At 38.4% G+C, this 24,987-nt stretch overlaps 1 protein-coding gene across 1 annotated transcript in view; it reads right to left on the reverse strand.

The window, feature by feature from the left end:
- Positions 1-378: 378 nt before the first annotated feature.
- The window catches only part of FRRS1L (ferric chelate reductase 1 like), a 39,852-nt gene continuing 15,243 nt past the window's right edge, over positions 379-24,987 (reverse strand). The window contains exons 2-5 of the mRNA XM_077141433.1: positions 15,139-15,223; positions 12,788-12,926; positions 9,260-9,506; positions 379-6,545 (exon numbers count right to left, since the gene is read on the reverse strand). Of these exons, the coding sequence (XP_076997548.1) occupies positions 6,373-6,545; positions 9,260-9,506; positions 12,788-12,926; positions 15,139-15,223 (644 nt within the window). The 3' untranslated portion in view covers positions 379-6,372. The remainder of the gene's footprint in view (positions 6,546-9,259; positions 9,507-12,787; positions 12,927-15,138; positions 15,224-24,987) is intronic.

The following is a 24,987-nucleotide window of genomic DNA, read 5'->3' on the forward strand; positions in this document are numbered from 1 at the left end:
ATTAAAATGCTCCATCTTACTACTTGATAATTTATAGAGTAAGTGTAATACCTTAATCTATAAATACAGATTTATTTTGCAAATTTCTCTACAAGGGTTTTTAACCTGACTACTGCAACATGAGACAGGATCTCATCTTCTCCAAGGTCTAGAAATTCAGAGAGAATTAAGGGAGACTTTGCTAATGAAAGGATTAATAACAAGGGTGCACAGGTTGTTCAGTGGTAGAATGCTCACCTGCTATGCAGAAGACCCAAGTTTGATTCCTGGACCATGTACCCCCATAAAACACACACACACACACACAGAAATCCAAAAATGCACCAGAGCAAAGCAATAAGGAATTATAAACTAACTTTAATTACATCAACAGGAAGAATTTCAAACCATGTTAAGAATTTATATATTAAAGTTTAAGTCCAGTTAATACATTCTGGCTAGAACCTTATCATCTAAACATAAAAGTATTTATGACGGCAAATAGAACAATCATTTAGGTACCATCTAGGAATATTGCTACAATTACTTTATGTAAATAAAATCTGTCTTTAATAGTAATTAATGTACCACGCATCATAGAGTAAAAATTCACATAGAACAGGCCTATAAATATACATAAATCTCAAAATCAATCACAATTGAACATTGGGTGCACAATTATTATAAAACAAATATAACCCATCAATGTCTATTTAAAGTCATAGTTTTTATAAAATAGTAGTTTTTAGACAGTCTCAAAAAAGTATATTAATATTCCCTGGAGCCAGATTATTCCAGCATATCAGCGCATCTGAGGGAATAAGGCATGTGGAGAGGCTGCATTTACTCTTCCAGGTGTCATCACATTTTATGTGATGAAATAACTGTTCTAGCAACCTGGGCAAATGCCACAACCACTGCAGCACCCAATAACCCTAGAGAATCACTTATTTTTGGGGAAAATCTGACTCAGCGGCTATCCACCTAATAGCAAATATCCAGGGGAGAAGCTCAAAACATCAATCAAGCATCAGTATATATTAAGCAAAAAATCCGAAATAGTTTGATGACTCACTTAATTTTCCAGTCTCCAGTCATGCTTAAAAATCACATAAGCACAGCCACTATTTTTCGAGAAGGAATTATACTCAAGTTATTTATTAAATATAAAAACAAAGAAGCCCAACTTGAAATTAAATAACAGACATGGGAATAAGGAACCTAATTAAAGATGAAATGTGTGTAGGGTGCATCAACATGCCAATTACTCAGCTAACACTAGACTTGGTTTCTTAACTAATAGTATGGAAAAGTCAAACTCAACAAAGATACTTTATACGTACTTAATTCATATACTGTGAAATGGAGGAGGCACGGATTAATTAATAAAGTATCCAGGAGTCCCTTCTACAAACTAAATTATTAAAGACTCGGGCAGTTTTGTCCATGTACACACTATGTGTTTTCTCTTGGGTTTTAAATTATTGGAGAGATCAGAAACAGAAACAACCCTGACAAAGACCTGCAAATGGTCATAGTATGTGCATATATAGGCATTTATGTGTAAATACACACCCTATCACGTATATACATATGATACATATATACACACACACACAGACAACAACCAGACTGTCCACCAAACATAACTAATACTTAGAGAACAAGACTATACAACACACGTATACACAACAAAGTATACACATCTCAGCATTTGTCCTAGCCCAGTGGTTCTCAAGCATTTCTTAACTATGATATATGGTAGATGCCATAGTCACATGCAAAAAACACTCCTATGGGTACAGGAGATCTCTATACAACTTAAAAAATAATAATTTCTACAGGGAAATAAATTACTCTGAAACACAGCAATCACCATGATGAACAGTTCAGCAGCAACAGTCGCTCACTATTGCCAAAGCCAACAGAAGATGGGACCGCTGCTTACCCAGCTCTGACTTCACTGGCCCCTTTCCTATCAGCTTCAAAAATTACATTAGAACAGTATATGGGAATGCCATTATCAAGCTATCAAGAAACCAACTATAACTTACTTTAAAAGCAAATTACTCACACTGTAAATACCACTGAATTATATATCTGAAAGAGGTTAAGATGGGAAAATTTATGTTGTAGATATGTCACCACAATAAAAATGTTTTTAAAAGGTTATTCACTAACTTTGACATTTGTACAATAAACCAGTAATAAATTATGACTATACATGTCACAAATAATCATGGCATACGGGTGTGCCGTATGGTCCGTGGGCTGAATTCAGCCCACTGTTTATTTCTGTATGGCCCAGAAGCTAAGAATGGTTTTTACATTTTTTAATAGTTAAAAGAAAAATCAAACTCTCGCCTGCCATGCCAGAAACCCAGGTTCAATTCCCAGAGGCTGCCCATGCCAAAAAGAAAACAAACAAAAAAAAACAATCTAAATAATAATATTTTGTGACATGTGAAAATTATATGAAATTCAAATATCAGAGCTGATAAAGTTTCATTGGAACACAGCCATGATCATTTGCTTATGTACTGTCTACAGCAGATCATTTGCTTATGTACTGTCTACAGCAGAGTTGAACAGATGAAATGGAGACTGCAAAGCTTAAAGTGTTTACTATCTGGCCCCTTTACGGAGAACATTTGCTAAACCCTAGTCTAGAGCTAAGAGTGACACACAGCCTCAGTGGTAATACCTCTTAAGCACAAAATCCTGAATACAGGTGGTAACTTTACTACAGAACAAGTAGTAAAAACCATCTGGGATGGGTATCGATCCCTAAATTCTCTAAACCATATGACTTTCTTACTGAAAGCCAACTTAATATAATTTAATACGGTTCCCACATTTTCTCTGAAATTATGTTTAAAAATTCACCTTAGAGTCTACAGTGGGGCAATGAAAGGGAAAATCTGACTCAATGGTTATCTACCTAATAGCAAATATTGAGAGGAAAAGCATCAATTAAGCGTCAGTATATATTAAGCAAAAAGTCCTGGCTTAATAACTGGCTCCAAGTTAGAAGACCTAGGTTACACAAATAACTTTTAAAAATTAACAAAGACAGTAACAACAACAATAAATTAAGACAAATATGTTCTTCCAGTCTTGTCCAATGTACATATTTAAAAAAAAAACTACTAAAAGCACTGAAATGATTGCTAAAATAAAGAATTGCAATGCTTTTAAGCAGAACAGAAAGGTGATGCAAAAATATACTACCTGCCCACTCAGCCCCCTGCAAATATAAAAAGTCCTCCTGTTCATGGAAAATTACTAAAGGGGGGTGAGGGGAAACACCTAGTTGTCTTGAGTGTGGCTAGCAGAGTTCCATTTAATAAGTTTTAATGAGTGTGTGGAGGGCATGTATATACAGGCAAATCAAATCACCTTTCTATACCTCACTTGCCCCTCTGTACGATAAATGCTTTGGATGCAATGATCTCTCAAGTCCCTGCTAGCACTGGTAATTTATGCCAAATGGATTAATCATAGATTCTACTTTCTACGGTAGTTGTGAAGATTAAATGAGTTAATCCATGTAATGTGCTTAAAAAGCACTAAATGCATTTTGGCTATCATTATTATTATTATCCTACTCAGGCATTTTTAAAAACCACCGCCACCGTTTGGGCATCTCTTCTATATGCCAGATGGGAATACAGAAATAAAATAGTTGATTCTCTTAATATTAGGAAAGAATGAATGAAACTGAAGTCTACAGAGTTTTAACTTCTATCCATTGATGGTGTTCTGAGACGATGGCCAAATACTGTTCAGCATCCCTGGCCTTCAAAGTCTTATATCTGAACCATGATTATCATTGAAAATGGCAGCTAATTAACTGCAGGACAAAACAAGATTGTTGCCAATGATTTTTCTATTTATGTTTCAAAAGGGAAATTCAGTATTTGCTAAAAGAATGGGTTAAGGTTTGATTGCAGGTGGAAAATACTAAAATATTGGTCAACCTGGCAATGCATATGAAATACTAGCCTTGTAAATCAAACTTGCCATAAAAATCAAGTTTCATTATGCATTCATGCATCAAATGCTTGCTGAGCCCCTACTATGTAGTAATGTCTGCTACAATGGTGAAAAAAGAAAAATCACTCCAGCATTCAGGAGTTAGCAGGGAAGACTAGTCAGTAATTACATTAAAGTCAGATGAATATGGTGATAAGGAGACCCACAATGCCATGTGAGCATTTGGCAAGAGTCTAAGCCTACCCTGGTTTAGAAGACTGGAGGAAGGAATGTTTAAGCTGTGATCTGGAAAATGAGTAGGAATTTGACAAGTACATTTGTCAAGTGGAGAATGTTTGGACAGAAGGAACTCTATGACAGGTGAGAAAGCAAGTCTTTAGAACTGAGAGCAGTTCATTCTTGCTAAGACAATGCAGGTGAAAAGGTGTGGCAAGAGAAGATATTAGAGGTAACCAAATTGGTTGGCACTTTACCCTCATGCAATGAGAAGTCATTGAAAGTTCCAAGCACAGGTATGCAAAAATGACTAGTAATCAAAGTTGAAATAAATTAGCTTGCTGATTTGAAATGTAAGCAGAAGGAAAATCTATTCTTTTATTCCTACCCCTGCCTGCCACAGAAACCAGCTAGAAGTCTCTCTCTCTAGGTTTAACCTACTTATAGCTGAAATATTATACACATTAGAGAATGAAGTATAAAAATACTTCCTTTCTTATTTACATAGTAGATTCCTGCAGACTCAATATCCCCACTACTAAACAACCCGTATAGCTGAGAAGGTGACACTCAACCCATCCTCAGCCATAACTGGACGGTTTAGTTAAGGGGTAGTCAGACGGAACCATGAATAAACTCAGAGGCTTGTTTGAATGTTACCCAGTTCCATCAATGCCATTTAATTTCTCCCCATCTGCAATGAGGCATCTTTCTCTTGCATCCCAGGAAAGTGCTTGGTAAACTGCAAAAGCACAGAACATCGATGTTTTTCTTATTTTTGATCATTTCCAGAAGAATGTGAAAGCTCTCTCCACAGGCAGACTCTAACCCCAGTCACAAATCCCGAGGACTGCATTATAAATCAGTCTCCAGTGTTGCTTAAGGATAAAAACCAAAAATCTGGAGCCAGCTTTAAATAACAAGGGCAAGCCAGAGGACACTAGGACTCTACATGGAAACACCAGCAGCATAACTACCACTCAGACTCCTTTCTTCTACACAGGCTGTTAGAAAAAAACATTTGGAACAGAGTTTGGTTTCCTTTTAAAGAAGGATCCACATTAAGAAAGTCAAAGTAGTCTCATAAATTATGCTGACTGCCAGTTCAATTCACAAGTCTGAACACTTGGAATAGAACTCTGGGTGAATTCCGTTTTCTGGCCACCTTCCCATGTTCTAGTTTTTTTTTTTTAAAAAAAAGCAACTCATTTTTAAAGTTTCTACCCCAAATCTCTAAGAATGCTGATTTATTATTACAATGCCTTAAATTTTTATGAAGGTGATTTGTCGGTCATAATGCATATTTAATAAAACAGTATATTATCACTCTGACAACAGAATTAGCTGTAACCACAGGTGAAACCTTAGTTACAAAATACAGTGGTTAAAAAAAGGACCAAATTCTAACTACTAAGAATTTCCATTTTCTTATCCTTAACATACTTTTACATCTTCAGGAATACTCATAGCTATGCTTCTAACCTTGCCAAACATCAATAAAAATGTTTTTTTTCCCAGGTACTTACTGAGAAGAAATCTCAAATAAACACGAACCATTTCCATATCACTGAAATCTCCCTCATTCTCCCCATAAGCTATATAAATATTCAAAAGCCCTATGCTTTATACAAATTTCAACTTCTCCCCCTTAAAAGACTGACTGTGAACCAGTGAAGTCCACTGACCTTCTCTCCAGAGATACACAAAGTAACTCTCATGTGCTTTAGGAGGAAAAGTAAACACTGTCTGGAGATATGATTTCTATACTTAGCTCTTTCTCTACCTTGTTATGGATTATTTGGCCAAGTGGCCCAGGCTTCCTAGTGTGTGTGGGTGATAAAAAGGCAGCCTTTCTGGGCCTCAAATCCCATTCAATAAAATGGCAGTAATAATCTTCATCAAGCCAACTCAGAAATGTGGTGAAGCTCCAATAAGAAAACACAACTGAAAGTGCTTTGAAAAGTTTCAAGTGCCTTCCGAAAGTAAGGGGGTCATTATTAAACAATCCTCTTCGACTAGAAAAGAAGCTTCCTCTTTCTTCCAAAAAGCTGAAATCATAAGAGTTGTTCTTTTTTAAAAAAAAAAAAATCAGAGATTAAAATTACACTGAATTTTCTTTAAAAATATTTTTTTTCCCAGAGACTTTCCAATCCATTTAATTGGTTAGCTTTGCAGCTGTGGTTACAGGGTTCCCATCAGTAAGTAGAAGGTCAGAGCGACAATGAGAAGCAGACAAAATGGAGAGGAGAAGGTCTGATAGGCAGCTGATGGCATAAAAATATCTTCATATTTGTAAATACTGACAACACGCTCTGATGTCGGTGGTGAGTCTATATCATGCCGGGTGATAGAGCCTTTAAGAAAGAAGAAGAGGGGATGGGGCGATCCATAAAAGTATAGACTTAAAATGATATTCACATACAACAAAAAAAACAAAATTCTTTAGTGTGGAGTACCTAAGCAGTGATTATAAATATCTGGAATCAGGTATTAGAGTTGTTATCAGAACTCTCTATAATTGTACATGAAATTCAGGTGAAGAAAAACACAGAAATTTATCCAAAAGACTGGTTTCTCATTAATCTGTGTTCCCATCAGAACAATGCTATTGGTTTCTGCATGGTATCCCCAATTCTCCGACTGCTACTTGGTCAGTATTGTATGAATGCCTACTCTAACATGTCTTATATCATTTTATCACCTTAGGACCAAATGGAGAAACTTGTATTTTGATTCCAAATAGCAAGAGTGACTATTTTTTCCCCTCCCATATATCTTTTATATATGACATCATAACCAACTCCTGACCACACTAAAACCTCCCTTACAGATGGAAGCCCTCTCTCACTGTCTATGGGACACACAGGTCTATGTCTAGGGTCCATGCTGGACCAGAGGGTATGGGCTGCGCTATGGGTATGTCATGTGGGGTGGGGATGGTACAGAAAGGAGGGGGATGAATACACCAAATAAATCTTTGGATGGAAAACTTTTTTTTTGGCCTGGTGAGAAGCAGAAAGAGCGAAAGGCTGTGCGTAAGGAATGCTTAATAAGCTGAAGCTGCTCAGCAGCACCCTCCCTCTCTAAATAATCCAAATGCAACTTGTGTGAGGGAAAAAGAAAGCCTATAAATTCAATGCAAAGATCTTGGGAATAAAGCTCAGAGTCAGGGTTTTTAAGGTACTATATTAAAAATTGTCAAACTTGATATGTCAAGTCCCTACTCCAATTTCCACGCTGACTCCTGTTAGCACAAATCAAACTCCTGGGGTTGGCCCAAAATTGTTCCTATCAACAGGTTCCTGCACAGCTCCCATCTAACCTCATGTCATTGTTCGTCTACATGGTGCCTCCTAAGTTTGCCCCTGCAAGCTCAGTATGTACCTTCCTCAAGAGAAATCTAATCTCATGTACTTCTCAAGTCTTCACTCAGAGGTTAGCCCCTGGAAGAAACTTTAAGAGAATGGGTAGGATTTAATCTTCAGAGATGTCTTAGAAGAGCATTCAAGAAACAGAAAAGCACAAGCTGATATATGGGGAAGGAATGCACCTGTTTCATTTGGAGACAGTGAGAAGAACAAGAGTCCTGAAGAAAACTTACCAGGTAAAGGGAGATCAGCTTTTGGAAGGGTTTCAAATGTTAGGCTGTGATGCCATATATGCAAGGAGATGATTTTCTGAAGGTAGAGCACTTTTCAATTGGTAAAACAATTTTGAATAATTGTTTTCATTTAATCCTTACAATAATCCTAGGAAGTAGGTATTATTATTATCCCCATTTTAAATATGAAGAAATTGAAGTTCAGAATTTAGATAGGCTAAATATCATACAGTTACCAGGAGGCAGAACCAAACTTTTAGACTCCAAATCCCATCATGTTAAATGAATTCATTTCTCCAAGTGAGATAAAATTTATTTCCCAGGGCACTGAAAGTACTTGAAGATATAATTACAGATCTACTGTTGGTAATCTGAGAAATCAGCAAATGGGAAAGGTTTCACAAATCTGGAGGCATCTAAATGTTTTCCCAATTGGCAAATAGCAAGGGGGGGGGGTACAGATTATAAAATCTCCCCAGACTGATAAATTGAAACAAAATGAAAAAAAAAAGCCAGATTGGATTAGGCAACGGATACTTCGTAAACACATGGTAAAGAAAGATTTGGTCACCAGGACCCAGAATGGGGACTGAGTTCGAGGACAGCAAAGTAAACTGACTTCTACTCCTGACAGAGTTATTAGGCTGATCCACCAGGAGGAATGCTGAGTTGAGTTGCCTCTGCAAGGTCTCATGATATCCTCGAGTCTCTGTTAATAAAACATTAAAGAGCCTTGCCACCCAAAGTGAGATTATCAATGGGCCAGCATCACCTAGGAGCTTGTTGGAAATGCAAAATCCCAGGCCTCCACCTTACACTCACGGAATTAGGATCTGTGTTTTTCTAAGATAGCCAGGCAATTTCTGTGCACATGAATATCTGAGGAGTAAAAATGGGCAAGATTCGAGGATAATTTGGTGGAATGAGGACCACCAGAATGGTCAAAAAGAGAACACAGTTGAAATTACTGCTCTCAGTCTCTAAAGAAGTCTCCAGAAGCCCTTTCCTGCTCAGTACTTTTATATTTAGAGGAAAGGTATTAGGCATACTCATGGGTTTTGGAGTCAGACAGACCTAGGGATTGAATCTTAGTTCTTCCACTAAGGTGTTGGAGCCTTTGGTAAATTTTTTAATCTTTCTAAAATGAGGACAATAATACTGAAACATCTCAAGGATGTGGTGAGGCATAAACAGAGTCCATATTCCACAAAGAGCAGACATAGGGACGGTTTCATTAAGCACATAATTCATCCTACACTATTTTGGGCTGGTCTGGTTTTATATATGTAAACTTGCCTCCATAAATCGAATGGAAACTTCTAAAGTCAGTGGTCGCACCTTCTGTTTCTTTCCCATCATCTGGACTGCTTATCACTCTCTTGCACACCCAGTGTGACTTGAGTAAATGATGAACCCAAGCCCCGGTGGTGTCTGGTGTTTAATCTGGATGCTAAAGCGTGAGCTCACCCTGAATGGCTGGACCCCAAGCAAACAGGTAATACCAGCTCAAATGCAGATCAACAATGGTCTCGTCTCTAGGAACATTCACAGGTCGTTTAAATCGGCAGGTGACGCGATTGTTCTCAAAGACGCCTTCTTCATCTCTGGCAGGGTTTCTCTGAATCTCCTTGGCCCACTGGCCTACATTATAGAAGTGCTGGATGCGGACCCGGCCGTTGTCATCGTGGACGCAGGCCATGACATCGTCACCTCCCTAAAATGAAAAATGAATTTAAAAAGGCAGATGTCTGTCTTTTGCAAATGTTTCTGCTAGAAAAAAAATTCACCCAGAAACATACACACTCTTACCCTCCATAACCTGAAATCCCACCAAAAAAAAAAAAAATCATTTTAAATGCCACTAGAAGGCTTAACAAGCAGTCAAAGCATCACAATAAAGGGACAAATGGACCTCAAGGGCCTTCAAAAGTGATGCTCTGAGAATATATCACCACCTATGCATCCCTGCTAAAAAAAAGCACATAAACAACGTAATTAGGGGAAGCAATGCGACAAGCCCAAATTGAAGGTCCTTCTACGAAAACTAGAAAAATTGACTCTTCAGGAGACTCAATGCCAAGAAAGATACACACACATGGAAGAGCTAAGAAACTATTTCACAATAGAGATATATAAGGACTAAATGCATTGGCATTCCTAGTCTGAATCCCAATTCATTAAATAATTATTGGGACAACTGGTGATACTTGAAAATGGAGAGCATATTTGCTAATATGATCATATCAATGTTAAACTTCCTGAATTTAATCAATAAACTGTGTAATGAAAGTAGGAGATACCCACTTAAGTATTTAGGGTTAATGGGTCATGATATTTGCTATTTAATCTCAAATAATTGTAGAATAATAAAAATGGTGGCGGCAGCAGTAGAAAGAAAGAAAGCAAAATGTGGGAAAATACTATGAATTTTGTGAAACTGGGTGAAGCATATATATGAAAACAGTCTAAAACTGTTTTCAAAAAAGCAAGTTAAAAAATGCAAGGCTAGTAAAAAGGGTTTCCATTTTGCTTTTTCTGTACATTGATTTAAAAAAAAAATTGCAACTCCATGGAGATAGAAAGTACATTAGAGGTAACAGGAGCTTCAAGAAGCCCCACCTGACACCAAGTGGATCAGAGACAAACTGTCCCTGCTGAGCCCTCCCCAAATTACAAATTCATGAGCAAAACCAATGTTGTCGTCACTGTTTTCAGCCCCTAAGCTCTGAAGTAGTTTGTTATTCAGTCAGAGAAAAGTAGTGTATGAATCAAACCATCCCGAGAAAAATTTTCAGGGCTTCAACCTTTGATGTCATCCAGTAAAGTAGCATTTCAGTTGCTCATTCTTCTTCATTCATTACTTTTCCAGCCTAGAACTCTCCCTTGAGCCCCTGCCTCATTTCATGGATATCTAAAGGCAACTCACACTTAACATGACCAAAGCGAAACCCTGAATCTTCTTCCCCTAACATTCCCTTCCCTCCTTGCCCAATCTCAGTTAATGGCATTTCCATCCTTTATGTGGCTGAGGTCAAAACACTCTGGAGACATTCTTGCTTCCTGTCCTTCTCTCACAACCCACAATGAATCTGCTAGCAAATCTGCTGTTCTAGTTTGCTAGCTGCCAGAATGCAATATACCAGAAATAGAATGGCTTTTTAAAAGGGGAATTTAATAAGTTGCTAGTTTACAGTTCTAAGGCTGAGAAAATGTCCCAATTAAAACAAGTCTATAGAAATGTCCAATCAAAGGCATCCTTGGTTCAAGAAGGCTGATGAAGTTCAGGGTTTCTCTCTCAAGTGAGAAGGCACATGGTGAACACGGTCAGAGTTTCTCTCTCATCGAGAAAGGCACATGGTGAACATGGTCAGGGTTTCTCTCTTAGCTGGAAGGGCACATGGCAAACACAGCGTCATCTGCTAGCTGCTTCTCCTGGTTTCCTGTTTCATGAAACTCCCCAGGAGGCATTTTCCTTCTTCATCTCCAAAGATCGCTGGCTGGTGGACTCTGCTTCTCGTGGCTATGTCGTTCTGCTCTGTTCTCTCTGAATCTCTTTCATTCTCCAAAATGTTTTCTCTTTTATAGGACTCCAGAAACTAATTAAGACCCACTCAAATGGGTGGAGACATGCCTCCACCTAATCCAGCTTAACAACCATGTTGATTAAATCACATCTCCGGGGAGATGATGTAATTACAGTTTCAAACATACAATGTTAAATAGGGATTAGAAGTGGCTGCCTTTACAAAATGGAATAGGATTAAAACATGGCTTTTCTAGGGTACGTACATCATTTCAAACCAGCACATCTGCTATCCAAAATCTGACCACTTCTCACCAATGCAACTGGGTAACCCTGGTCCAAGCCACCCCCCTCTCTCACCAGCACCACTGCCTGGGCCTCCTGTTACTGCCAGGTGAAGACAAGAGAAGTATGCTCCAGAAGAAGCAGAAGCATGTGCAAAAAAGGTACAGTGGCTAATGAAAGCCTGGCTGTTTGGGAAGAACCCTGGCACAGCGAAGTGGCAAATGACGGAGGCAAAAAGGGAAAGAGGAAAGAATGAAGCAGAGGCACAGAAAGAAGCAGAGGGAAATGATGAGCAGCTGCCGGTCACAGTCCTTCCTGACCTGAGGTCCAGATATCTTTCTTGTCCACGGGCAATGTGGAAAGGTGAATGGCTGGACCCAAGTCTTCACTCCCTGGAGAAGCATACATCCACACCTTCTCATGGAATCTCGGGACAGGGGAGCGCATTTACTGGCCCCTTGACTCTAGTTTTGGCTGTGTGATGCGAGCAAGATAGAAATATGCTCGTGTGGCTCTTGAACTTTTGCCTCTACCATGAAGAGAGCATGCCTTGGTAGCTGCCAGACCCAGAATGATGAGAGAATACAAGGAGAAAACCTGAATCCAAACCACACACTTGAGCCAAACCCAGCTGAGCTCCACCTAAAGTGAGCTGAACCCCAGGCAATCCACAGATGCATACACAAGAGATAAATGCTCACTGTTACTAGCCACATAGCTTTGGAGGCTTCTCTCGTAGCAATACTGTGGAAATGGCTGATGAATGCAGGTACCCCAGGATGCCATGCATTCTAATATTTATTATTTAATGTCTAATATTTTGGTTCACGCTAGCTTGAAATTGTTGTTGTTGTTGCTTTGTAATTTGCAGAGAGCCTTAACAAACATAATCATTATATACCTTTGATCAATTTATTTGCTTTGCTTTGCTAATGAAAATCAAATGCCAAGAGCCAGCTACTCACATTTAAAAGTGGCATGGTAGCTTAAGGAAACAAAACCATGCCTATTATCTAATATCTAAAGTTGCAAAGCAGGGTGGGCCGTGGTGGCTCAGCAGGCAGGAATGCTTGCCTGCAATGCCAGAGGACCCAGGTTCGATTCCTGATGCCTGCTCATGTAAAAAAAAATTAAAGTCACAAAGCAAACTAAAGAGAAAATGTGCTCTGTCGTTATTTGAATCTTACCATTTTCTTGTCTGAAGAGAATCCAACTGCTACCCAACCATCTGTATCTGCACTCAGCTCAAATTCCACATCAGCCCCAATCATCCGGTAGCTAAGGAAGTAGTCACAGGTCTCTGCATTACAGCCTGGCTTCCCATACCTATAGGATATATCAGAACAGACGTCACTGCTTCTTCATCTCCTCATTCATAATACATTTACACAGCATCTAAGACGTATCTGGGAGGGGTATAAGAAGCATTGTTAACTAAACTAGGTCTTTGCCACCTGGGATCTCAAAACCACAGTTGCACTGTGGGGAACTTTGGAGATGAGCTGCTCCCCTTCATCTACAAATAAACTGATGTCCAGAGACGGGAAGGAACTTGCCCACAATCCCAGAGTGAGGGAGTGGTCATGACAGGCCTTGAATCTGGGTTTTCCCAGCCCTTGTTTTCCGCATTACACCAGAGTTTCTCAAATGTTAGTCATTTCTGAAATATTTCTGAGTCCCTTTAGGAGGAAAAAAAATTTTCTGAGGGAATAACTTAAATTGTTTCGCCACTCAGATGTATACCAACTCTTTTTACTTCCAAATTTTCATACAACTATTAAACTAAAACAAATTTACAAATTATAATACAAACTACAGAAGCAGGAACATTTAAATCAGTGGCACACGTGTGATGGGTGATGTGGTTTCACTGAAAGTAAACTTCTGATCCCATGCACAGGGGGACCCCGTGTACAGTCTTGGGGCCTCTGTGTACTACTGAACTCAGTTTGACAGCTCAGCTCTCCATTTTCATCTGTTTCTGAGCGGCTGCGAAACTTTCAATTACACAAAGTACCCAAAAAAATACCTCAATTGGTATTTGCTAAGTGTGGATGCTTCATTTAATTATTAAATTTTCCTTTGGTCTTTTGGGCTACTTGGAGCTGATTCAATCATACATTCAGACACCAAAACACATACTGGTATAAGGAAGTTACCCAGACAATCAATCACATATTGCATACATTAACCTTTTAGAGGCACATCATTGAAATGAAAGCACGAATTTAAAATTTCCTAGAGAAGCCTTGTGGATCCTTTAAGAATCAGCAGGCCGTAGTTGGAGGGATGCTATATTACACCATTTTCAGAATGACAGAAAATTGTAGCAATGGTTGGGACAAGCTAAGCTCTACAAGCAGACAGAGGTAACTGCAGAAACAGGGCACAAAGCAGCTGAATTTTGATTGAGGAGGGAGACAAGGCACATGCTAGTAGCCTGGCAGATATCCTGAGCAGCTGGGAAGAGATGTAAGGTCAAGGCAACATGGGATTAACTGGGATAAAAGAGGAACCGTGAAAAGGGGTAAGGAACATAAAAGGAGGGGTGAATGGGCCAGAAAACAAGTCATCACAAAGCCCACAGGGAAGTGAAATTCCTTCCCTTCTCAAAAGCATTCCCCAAACATCCGAGTTACATGTAGCTGGCCATCTTCTTCAATAATGGTGTTCTTGGATATTTTTTCATTCCTTAGAAATGACTTTCTTATAATCCAAAAAAAAGCTCCAAATCCCCATATTAGATTTTCACCTCTTAGAACTGAACTCTATCACACCACCACCACCTCAAAAAGAAACTCAGTACTTTCAGTGAAAGGACCATCAAAATCTTTAGTCAAGGGTGAATTGTTTCAGGAAATAAAGAATTGAAAGAAAGGAGGCTTTTCCAACAAAGCAAAGACGGAAAGACGGCTAGGAAGGAAGACTTAGGGAGGAAGGTCCACTGTCTACACTATTGTTTCTAGCCGTAGGCCGTGAAGTTTTAATAGGAAACTAGCAAAAATCATGTAGGAATTCATTAAATTAAGAATCCAAGTAATCAATGCTAAATGGCTAGTTAGTGTCATGCAAATACACATAAGCCATGACTAACTATTTATTTGAAAAGGAACTGGGTATTACCCATGTCTGCCATTGGCACATCCTGCCCACAGTCTCTGCTGAAGGGGCACAGACAGGTTCTACATCACGTGATCCTTCACTGTGCGGCCAACTGGTGAAGACCAGAACCTGGGCCCATGGCCACGGAGCCATAAGCAGGCCCGCCAGCCACGAACTGCGACTTGGGGCCAGGAACTAATGGAGTCTCTCTTTCAGGAATTTAAATTAAGAACCAGAGAAGAATGTTCTAGAGCATTCTAGGGGAATTCTAGAACAAAAAGAAGCATGGGATGACCCTTTGAAATAGGCTACACACTTACTGAAGTTACAAAGAGGCACAGACCCTTGATTACAATGAACCTCATGCAAATTAAATACTACTTTGAAAAGTGAGCCCATTTCTTCGGCTTAAAGTCAACCAACTTGTCCTACCAACCTAAAGCAGCCCTTTGTCTTCCCACAGTCATCCACTTTGATTTTGGCAAATGGATCCACAGGAGGAGCAGTAGGGAAAGGGTAACCTGGGCAGGAAGAAAAAACAGTGGTAAGAAAATCCAGTTACAACTGTTCACTAAGAGATAACTTTTTTTATACGTTGATAATTCTCTATTGCACAGGTTTAGAAATGTTTGAGACATCAGAAAAAGGCTTTGACTAAGCCTAATCAGCCCCTTCACAGGGAAGAGAGTAAGGCACACATTTTTCTATTTTTTCTTTTGTTTTATTAGAGAAGTGGTCAGTTTACAGAAAAATCATGCATAAAATACCAACTTCCCATATACCACTCTATTATTAACACACTGCTTTAGCATGGTACATTTGTTCCAATTCATGAAAGACCATTTTATAATTGCCCTATTAACTATAATTCATGGTTTTTAATTTTTATTCTAGTAACATATATACAACCTAAAATTTCCCCTTTTCACCACATTCAAATACATAATTCAGTGCTACTAAATAGGTTCACAGTGTTGAGTGCTACTATCACCGCCATCTATTACCAAAATTTTCAATCAACCCAAATAGAAACTCTTCAATTTATCCCCATTCCCTACCCCCATACCAGCCCCTGGTAACCTGTTATAGATTCTGACTCTATGACTTATTCTAATATTATTATATTATTCTAATAATTCTAATTACTAATTATTATTAATAATAATTATTCTAATTGTTCTAATAATTCTTCTAGCTCATTACAGTGAGATCATATAATATTTGTCCTTTTGTGTTTGGCTTATTTCACCCAACAAAATATCTTCAAGGCTTATCCATGTGTCAGAACTTTATTCCTTTTTACTGCTGAATAATTTTTCATAATATGTATATACCAAATTTTATTTATCCATTCATCAGCTGATGGGCACTTGGGTTGCTTCCATCTTTTGGCAATCATGAATGATGCGGCTAAGGATACTGGTATGCAAATACCGGCTCAAGTCCCTGCTTTCAAATCTTTGCTGTATATACCTAGAAGTAGGACTGCTGGGTCACGTGGTTATTCTATCCTTAACTTTCTGAGGAATGACGGAACACATCTTTAGATCCAGCCTTGCACATGAACTGATGTGTGTTCTTTTTTCACTGTAGAGGCAAGGACCTGAATAACTGAAATGGTATTGTTACTGGTCAGAGGCTGTGGATTCTTTCGCCTGACACAGTCAATAACCAATTCCTGAGATACTGGGGTTCAGAGAAAGTTTATTACTAGGCACATAACTGGAGAACAGATGGCCTAATGGCCTAAACTCCATCTCCCTGAGTTTAGGGGGTTCAAGGTTTTTAAGGATTTTAGCCAGGGAAGATGAGGTCCTTTCAATTTCAAATGGCAAGTTCTCAGCAGAAAAGGAGACACTGATATCATTATCATTTCAATAGGAGAACTGAGTCTAAACAGAGGGGAGGTAGAGCTATCACTTCAATACTAAAGGTGTAAGTCCAAAGGAAGGAGACAATTTATCTTTTTTTTTTTAATTAATTAAAAAAATTAACTAACACAACATTTAGAAATCATTCCATTCTACATATGCAATCAGTAATTCTTAATATCATCACATAGATGCATATTCATCGTTTCTTAGTACATTTGCATCGATTTAGAAAAAGAAATAGAAAGACAACAGAAAAAGAAATAAAATGATAATAGAGAGAAAAAAATAAAAAAAAGAAAAAAAGAAGAAAAAAAAACTATACCTCAGATGCAGCTTCATTCAGTGTTTTAGCCTAATTACATTACAATTAGGTAGTATTGTGCTGTCCATTTCTGAGTTTGTATATCCAGTCTTGTTGCACAGTCTGTATCCCTTCAGCTCCAATTACCCATTATCTTACCCTATTTCTATCTCCTGATGGTCTCTGTTACCAATGACATATTCCAAGTTTATTCTCGAATGTCCGTTCACATCAGTGGGACCATACAGTATTTGTCCTTTAATTTTTGGCTACTCTCACTCAGCATAATGTTCTCTAGGTCCATCCATGTTATTACATGCTTCATAAGTTTATTCTGTCTTAAAGCTGCATAATATTCCATCGTATGTATATACCACAGTTTGTTTAGCCACTTGTCTGTTGATGGACATTTTGGCTGTTTCCATCTCTTTGCAATTGTAAATAATGCTGCTATAAACATTGGTGTGCAAATGTCCGTTAGTGTCTTTGCCCTTAAGTCCTCTGAGTAGATACCTAGTAATGGTATTGCTGGGTCGTATGGCAATTCTATATTCAGCTTTTTGAGGAACCGCCAAACTGCCTTCCACAGTGGTTGCACCATTTGACATTCCCACCAACAGTGGATAAATGTGCCTCTTTCTCCACATCCTCTCCAGCACTTGTCATTTTCTGTTTTGTTGATAATGGCCATTCTGGTGGGTATGAGATGATATCTCATTGTGGTTTTGATTTGCATTTCTCTAATGGCCAGGGACATTGAGCATCTCTTCATGTGCCTTTTGGCCATTTGTATTTCCTCTTCTGAGAGGTGTCTGTTCAAGTCTTTTTCCCATTTTGTAATTGGGTTGGCTGTCTTTTTGTTGTTGAGTTGAACAATCTCTTTATAAATTCTGGATACTAGACCTTTATCTGATATATCGTTTCTAAATATTGTCTCCCATTGTGTAGGCTGTCTTTCTACTTTCTTGATGAAGTTCTTTGATGCACAAAAGTGTTTAATTTTGGGGAGCTCCCATTTCTTTCTTTCTTCAGTGCTCTTGCTTTAGGTTTAAGGTCCATAAAACCGCCTCCAATTGTAAGTTTCATAAGATATCTCCCTACATTTTCCTCTAAATGTTTTATGGTCTTAGACCTAATGTTTAGATCTTTGATCCATTTTGAGTTAACTTTTGTATAGGGTGTGAGATACGGGTCCTCTTTCATTCTTTTGCATATGGATATCCAGTTCTCTAGGCACGATTTATTGAAGAGACTGTTCTGTCCCAGGTGAGTTGGCTTGACTGCCTTATCAAAGATCAAATGTCCATAGATGAGAGGGTCTATATCTGAGCACTCTATTCGATTCCATTGGTCAATATATCTATCTTTATGCCAGTACCATGCTGTTTTGACCACTGTGCCTTCATAATATGCCTTAAAGTCAGGCAGCGTGAGACCTCCAGCTTCGTTTTTTTTCCTCAAGATACTTTTAGTAATTCGGGGCACCCTGCCTTTCCAGATAAATTTGCTTATTGGTCTTTCTATTTCTAAAAAATAAGTCGTTGGGATTTTGATTGGTATTGCGTTGAATCTGTAAATCAATTTAGGTAGAATTGACATCTTAACTATATTTAGTCTTCCAATCCATGAACACGGTATGCCCTTCTATCTATTTAGGTCTTATGTGATTTCTTTTAACAGTTTTTTGTAGTTTTCTTTGTATAGGTCTTTTGTCTCTTTAGTTAAATTTATTCCTAAGTATTTTATTCTTTTAGCTGCAATTGTAAATGGAATTCATTTCTTGATTTCCCCCTCAGCTTGTTCATTGCTAGTGTATAGAAACACTACAGATTTTTGGATGTTGATCTTGTAACCTGCACTTTGTTGTACTCATTTATTAGCTCTAGTAGTTTTGCTGTGGATTTTTCAGGGTTTTCGACATATAGTATCATATCATCTGCAAACAGTGATAGTTTTACTTCTTCCTTTCCAATTTTGATGCCTTGTATTTCTTTTTATTGTCTAATTGCTCTGGCTAGAACATCCAACGCGACGTTGAATAACAGTGGTGATAATGGACATCCTTGTCTTGTTCCTGATCTTAGGGGGAAAGTTTTCAATTTTTCCCCATTGAGGATGATGTTAGCTGTGGGTTTTTCATATATTCCCTCTATCATTTTAAGGAGGTTCCCTTGTATTCCTATCCTTTGAAGTGTTTTCAACAGGAAAGGATGTTGGATCTTGTCAAATGCCTTCTCTGCATCAATTGAGATGATCATGTGATTTTTCTGCTTTGATTTGTTGATATGGTGTATTACATTAATTGATTTTCTTATGTTGAACCATCCTTGCATACCTGGGATGAATCCTACTTGGTCATGATGTATAATTCTTTTAATGTGTTGCTGGAATCAATTTGCTAGAATTTTGTGAGGATTTTTGCATCTATATTCATTAGAGAGATTGGTCTGTAGTTTTCTTTTTTTGTAATATCTTTGCCTGGTTTTGGTATGAGGGTGATGTTGGCTTCATAGAATGAATTCGGTAGCTTTCCCTCCACTTCAATTTTTTTGAAGAATTTGAGCAGGGTTGGTACTAATTCTTTCTGAAATGTTTGGTAGAATTCACATGTGAAGCCGTCTGGTCCTGGACTTTTCTTTTTGGGAAGCTTTTTAATGACTGATTCAATTTCTTTACTTGTGATTGGTTTGTTGAGGTCATCTATTTCTTCTTGAGTCAAAGTTGGTTGTTCATGCCTTTGTAGGAAGTTGTCCATTTCATCTACATTGTTGTATTTATTAGCATAAAGTTGTTCATAGTATCCTGTTATTACCTCCTTTATTTCTGTGAGGTCAGTGGTTATGTCTCCTCTTCCATTTCTGATCTTATTTATTTGCATCCTCTCTCTTCTTCTTTTTGTCAGTCTTGCTAAGGGCCCATCAATCTTGTTGATTTTCTCATAGAACCAACTTCTGGTCTTATTGATTTTCTCTATTGTTTTCATGTTCTCAATTTCATTTATTTCTGCTCTAATCTTTGTTATTTCTTTCCTTTTGCTTGCTTTGGGGTTAGTTTGCTGTTCTTTCTCCAGTTCTTCCAAGTGGACAGTTAATTCCTGAATTTTTGCCCTTTCTTCTTTTTTGATATAGGCATTTAGGGCAATAAATTTCCCTCTTAGCACTGCCTTTGCTGTGTCCCATAGGTTTTGATATGTTGTGTTTTCATTTTCATTCGCCTCGAGATATTTACTAATTTCTCTTGTAATTTCTTCCTTGACCCACTGGTTGTTTAAGAGTGTGTTGTTGAGCCTCCACGTATTTGTGAATTTTCTGGCACTCTGCCTATTATTGATTTCCAACTTCATTCCTTTATGATCTGAGAAAGTGTTGTGTATGATTTCAATCTTTTTAAATTTGTTGAGACTTGCTTTGTGACCCAGCATATGGTCTATCTTTGAGAATGATCCACGAGCACTTGAGGAAAAGGTGTATCCTGCTGTTGTGGGGTGTAATATTCTATAAATGTCTGTTAAGTCTAGCTCATTTATTGTAATATTCAAATTCTGTTTCTTTATTGATCCTCTGTCTAGATGTTCTGTTCATTGATGAGAGTGGGGAATTGAAGTCTCCAACTATTATGGTATATGTGTCTATTTCCCTTTTCAGTATTTGTAGTGTATTCCTCACGTATTTATGGCATTCTGATTTGGTGTGTAAATATTTATGATTGTTATGTTTTCTTGTTTAATTGTTCCTTTTATTAGTAGATAGTATCCTTCTTTGTCTCTTTTAACTGTTTTACATTTGAAGTCTAATTTGTTGGATATTAGTATAGCTACTCCTGCTCTTTTCTGGTTGTTATTTGCATGAAATATCTTTTCCCAACCTTTCACTTTCAACCTATGTTTATCTTTGGGTCTAAGATGTCTTTCCTGTAGACAGCATATAGAAGGATCCTGTTTTTTAATCCATTCTGCCAGTCTATGTCTTTTGATTGGGGAATTCAGTCCATTAACATTTAGTGTTATTACTGTTTGGGTAACACTTTCCTCTACCATTTTGCATTTTGTATTATATATATCATATCTAGTTTTCCTTCTTTCTACACTCTTCTCCACACCTCTCTCTTCTGTCTTTTCCTATCTGACTCTAGTGCTCCCTTTAGCATTTCTTGCAGAGCTGGTCTCTTGGTCACAAATTCTCTCACTGACATTTTGTCCGAAAATGTTTGAATTTCTCCCTCATTTTTGAATGACAGTATTGCTGGATATAGAATTCTTGGTTGGCAGTTTTTCTCTTTTAGTAATTTAAATATATCATCCCACTGTCTTCTTGCCTCCATGGTTTCTGCTGAGAAATCTACACATAGTCCTATTGGGTTTCCCTTGTATGTGATGGATTGTTTTTCTCTTGCTGCTTTCAAGATCCTCTCTTTCTCTTTGACCTCTGACATTCTAACTAGTAAGTGTCTTGGAGAACGCCTATTTGGATCTATTCTCTTTGGGGTGCGCTGCACTTCTTAGATCTGTAATTTTAGGTCTTTCATAAGAGTTGGGAAATTTTCAGTGATAATTTCTTCCATTAGTTTTTCTCCTTCTTTTCCCTTCTCTTCTCCTTCTGGGACACCAACACATATATTTGTGCGCCTCATATTATCATTCAATTCCCTGAGCCCCTGCTCAAAATTTTCCATTCTTTTCCTTATAGTTTCTGTTTCTTTTTGGATTTCAGATGTTCCATCCTCCAGTTCACTAATTCTAACCTCTGTCTCTTGAAATCTACCATTGTAGGTTTCCATTGTTTTTTTCATCTCTTCTACTGTATCTTTCATTCCCATAAGTTCTGTGATTTGTTTTTTCAGACTTTCCATTTCTTCTTTTTGTTCATTCCTTGCCTTCTTCATGTCCTCCCTCAATTTATTGATTTGGTTTTTGAAGAGGTTTTTCATTTCTGTTCGTATATTCAGAATTAGTTGTCTCAGCTCCTGTATCTCATTTGAACTATTGGTTTGTTCCTTTGACTGGGCCATATCTTCAATTTTCCTGGTGTGATTTGTTATTTTTTGCTGGCATCTGGACATTTAATCAGATTTCCCTGAGTGTGAGACCCAGCAGGTTGAAAAATTTTCCTGTGAAGTCTGTGGACTCTGTTTCTTTTATCCTGCCCAGTAGGTGGCACTTGTCTTTCTGCGAATCCCACCAGCAAAAGATGTTGTGGCTCCTTTATTAATGCCACTATTGGTATTTGGTTGGACCCAGTCCCTGCCACTGTCGGAAACTCCCTCCTCTCCCTCCGGGCAGCCGCCTGTGGGGGAGGGGCGCCGGTCGCCAGCCGCCACGGCCCGGGGAACTCGCCGATCCGAGACCCGCTGCCGGACCGGGAAGCTGCCCGTGGGGGATTGGCACCGGTCACCGGCTGCCGCGGCTTGGGAAGCCCGCTGATTCGAGACTCGTAGCCGGTCCAGAAGCCGCCTGCGAAAGAGGGGCCCTGGCCGCCGCGGCTTGGGAAACTTGCCTCTCCGAGACTCTCAGCTGGTCCGCTCCAATATTCCAGAAAGCAAAAAATATCTATATCTTGATTCAGTAATCAAAATCATCCTTAAATCCTAATTTCTCGGTTACAGTATGACATCAAATAACCATTGGCTCACTGCTGTTCACCGGGAGTTTGAAAAACACAATTTTAATTCAATACACATGCTTTAAGAGGGAAAAAAAGAACAATTAGACATTTGTATAATTAATATTAGGCCTTTTCAGGCATTAGAGTAACTTTCCAGAAGCCTATAGCCTACAGATGGGCCCCTGGTCCAGATAAGTCCTGAAACCTAGCCCACCCTCTCCAGAACATCAGATAGTTCCATCTCCCTACCCCGTATTAGTGACAGACCCTTCCAATATCAAAAATTTAGAACTGCCATAGCCCCAACAACCCTAAAGAGAGGTATGGAAAGATCAAAGGTGATGGTGGAATTATACATAGAAGATAGGATTTAACAAATGAATATGAATGCTGAATCATTAAACTGAAGTCTCTTTTATCCCCAATATTTTAGAGCAGCTAGAAGTAAAAATCTAAAATTGTGAAATTGTAGTCCACGTCAAACTCTGGAATATGTTCTACAACTAATTGTGATGCTATGCTTTGAAATTTATAGCTTTTTTGTATGTATGCTATTTTTCACAAAAAAAAAAGAAGGAAAAAAAGTCGATTGTGATGATAAAAAAATACTTAAGCCCTCTAGGCTCGTATATTCAGGAGCAGCTGGAAGGAAAAATCTGAGAGGATCATATGGTAGCCCATGACAAACTCTGGGATCCATCTTGTAACCACGTATTGAAGAGTACTTTGAAAACTATTGCTTTTTTATTTTTTATTTTTGCTTTGTATATATGTTATACTATGCAATAAAATAGTGTTGAAAAAAAAATCAAGGCATCAGCAAGACCACAGTTTCCCCCGAAGTCCCTAGTATTCTGATACTGGCTTGCTACCTCGGGGCTCCCTGGCTTGCATCTCTGCCTCGCATGGCACGGTGATCTCTCTCTCCTTGGGTCTGCTCTTCCCATTTCTGCAGACTTCTAGCTCCTCAGGCTACCTCTGATTTTCCTCTCTTAATAAGGCCTCCGCAGCATTCACCATTTGAAATGGATGGAGGTGGACTAAGGGTACATCGACTGATGAAAGGAAGGGGGAACTGTGGTGTATACAACAATGGACTACTGAGAGACTAGAAGAAGGAATGAAGTTGTGAGGCATGCAACTAGGTGAATGAACCTTAAAGACCATATGTTGAGTGAAATAAACCAGTAACAAAAAGACAAACACTATAATGCCTCACTCATATGGACTAACTACAATGTACAAACTCAGAGAATTGAAATCCAGAGCATAGCCTAGCAAGAGAGAAGGCCTATTATAAAGGTTCCTAGATTGTCAGCTTTCACAGCAGTCACACCTATTCTGGAGTTCTAACTGTTATTTCTAAATTCTGAGATGTTGAGCTCTTTGTGTATAACCTGGTCGTTTCCCGGAACTTTGGGTATCTGTGTGACACCTGAGACTCAGAGCTAGAATTCTGTAACTATGAAATTAATCATTATCCCATACCACAACTGTTAAAAAAAAAAGCTAAAAAGGAGAGCAACTTCAATTAGAGATAAGAATGAAGAAGATCTGGTTAGGACTAAGATAAATCAGACTAAAGGGTAAAGGATGATACTGACTGTGTTTAAAACTTCAACTTCTGTGTAAGAACAAAGGAAGAGATGTCTCCTTGGTGCAAAATTTATATTTTCTGTAGCACATTATCTAACTCAACTTGCATGGTCTGTTTACTCGAACACCATAACTACATGGAACCTTGAAGATGTTGCTGGATTATACAGGTTAGTGTGATGCCCTGATACACCCCAGAGTAATCTGGGCAGAAAATCAAAAAGTATTTGCAAAGCTCCCTTGAGGGACTAGGGAAAAATGTGGAAATATTAAACCTCCTCACCTAAGGAATTCCTGGTATTTTTGCAAGCATTGGGGACTACCAATTAAATAGGCTGAGCCCTCAATCTTGAGGCTTGCCCTTATGAAACATATTCCTGCAAAAGAGAAGCTAAGCCTACTTATGCCTAAGAGTCACGCCCAGAGAACCTCTTTTGTTGCTCAGATGTGGCCTCTTTCTCTAAGCCAACTCTGCAGGTAAACTCCCTGCTATCCCACTACGTGGGACATAACTCCCAGGGGTATAACTCTCCCTGGAGATTTATATAAGGCAATGTGGAACATGATTCCTAGGGATGAGCCTGGACCCAGCAGCATGGGACTGAGAAAGCCTTCTTGACCAAAGTGGGGAGAAAAATGAAACAAACTAGTTTCAGTGCTAAGAGATTTCAAATAGAGTTGAGAGGTCATTCTGGATATTATTCTTATGCCTTATATAGATATCCCTCTGTAGTTTTTAGTGTATTAGAATAGCTAGAAGGAAATACCTGAATTTGGTGAATTGTAGTCTAATAGCCTCAATTCTTTTTTTTTCTTGTTTTTTTTTAAAATTTTTTTATTATGATCATTCCGTTATACATATATAATCAGTAATTCATAATATCACATAGTTGCATATTCATCAACATGATCAT

The sequence above is a fragment of the Tamandua tetradactyla genome, chromosome 2 (assembly GCF_023851605.1).
Source record: "Tamandua tetradactyla isolate mTamTet1 chromosome 2, mTamTet1.pri, whole genome shotgun sequence".
In the NCBI taxonomy this organism is placed as follows: Eukaryota; Metazoa; Chordata; class Mammalia; order Pilosa; family Myrmecophagidae; genus Tamandua; species Tamandua tetradactyla.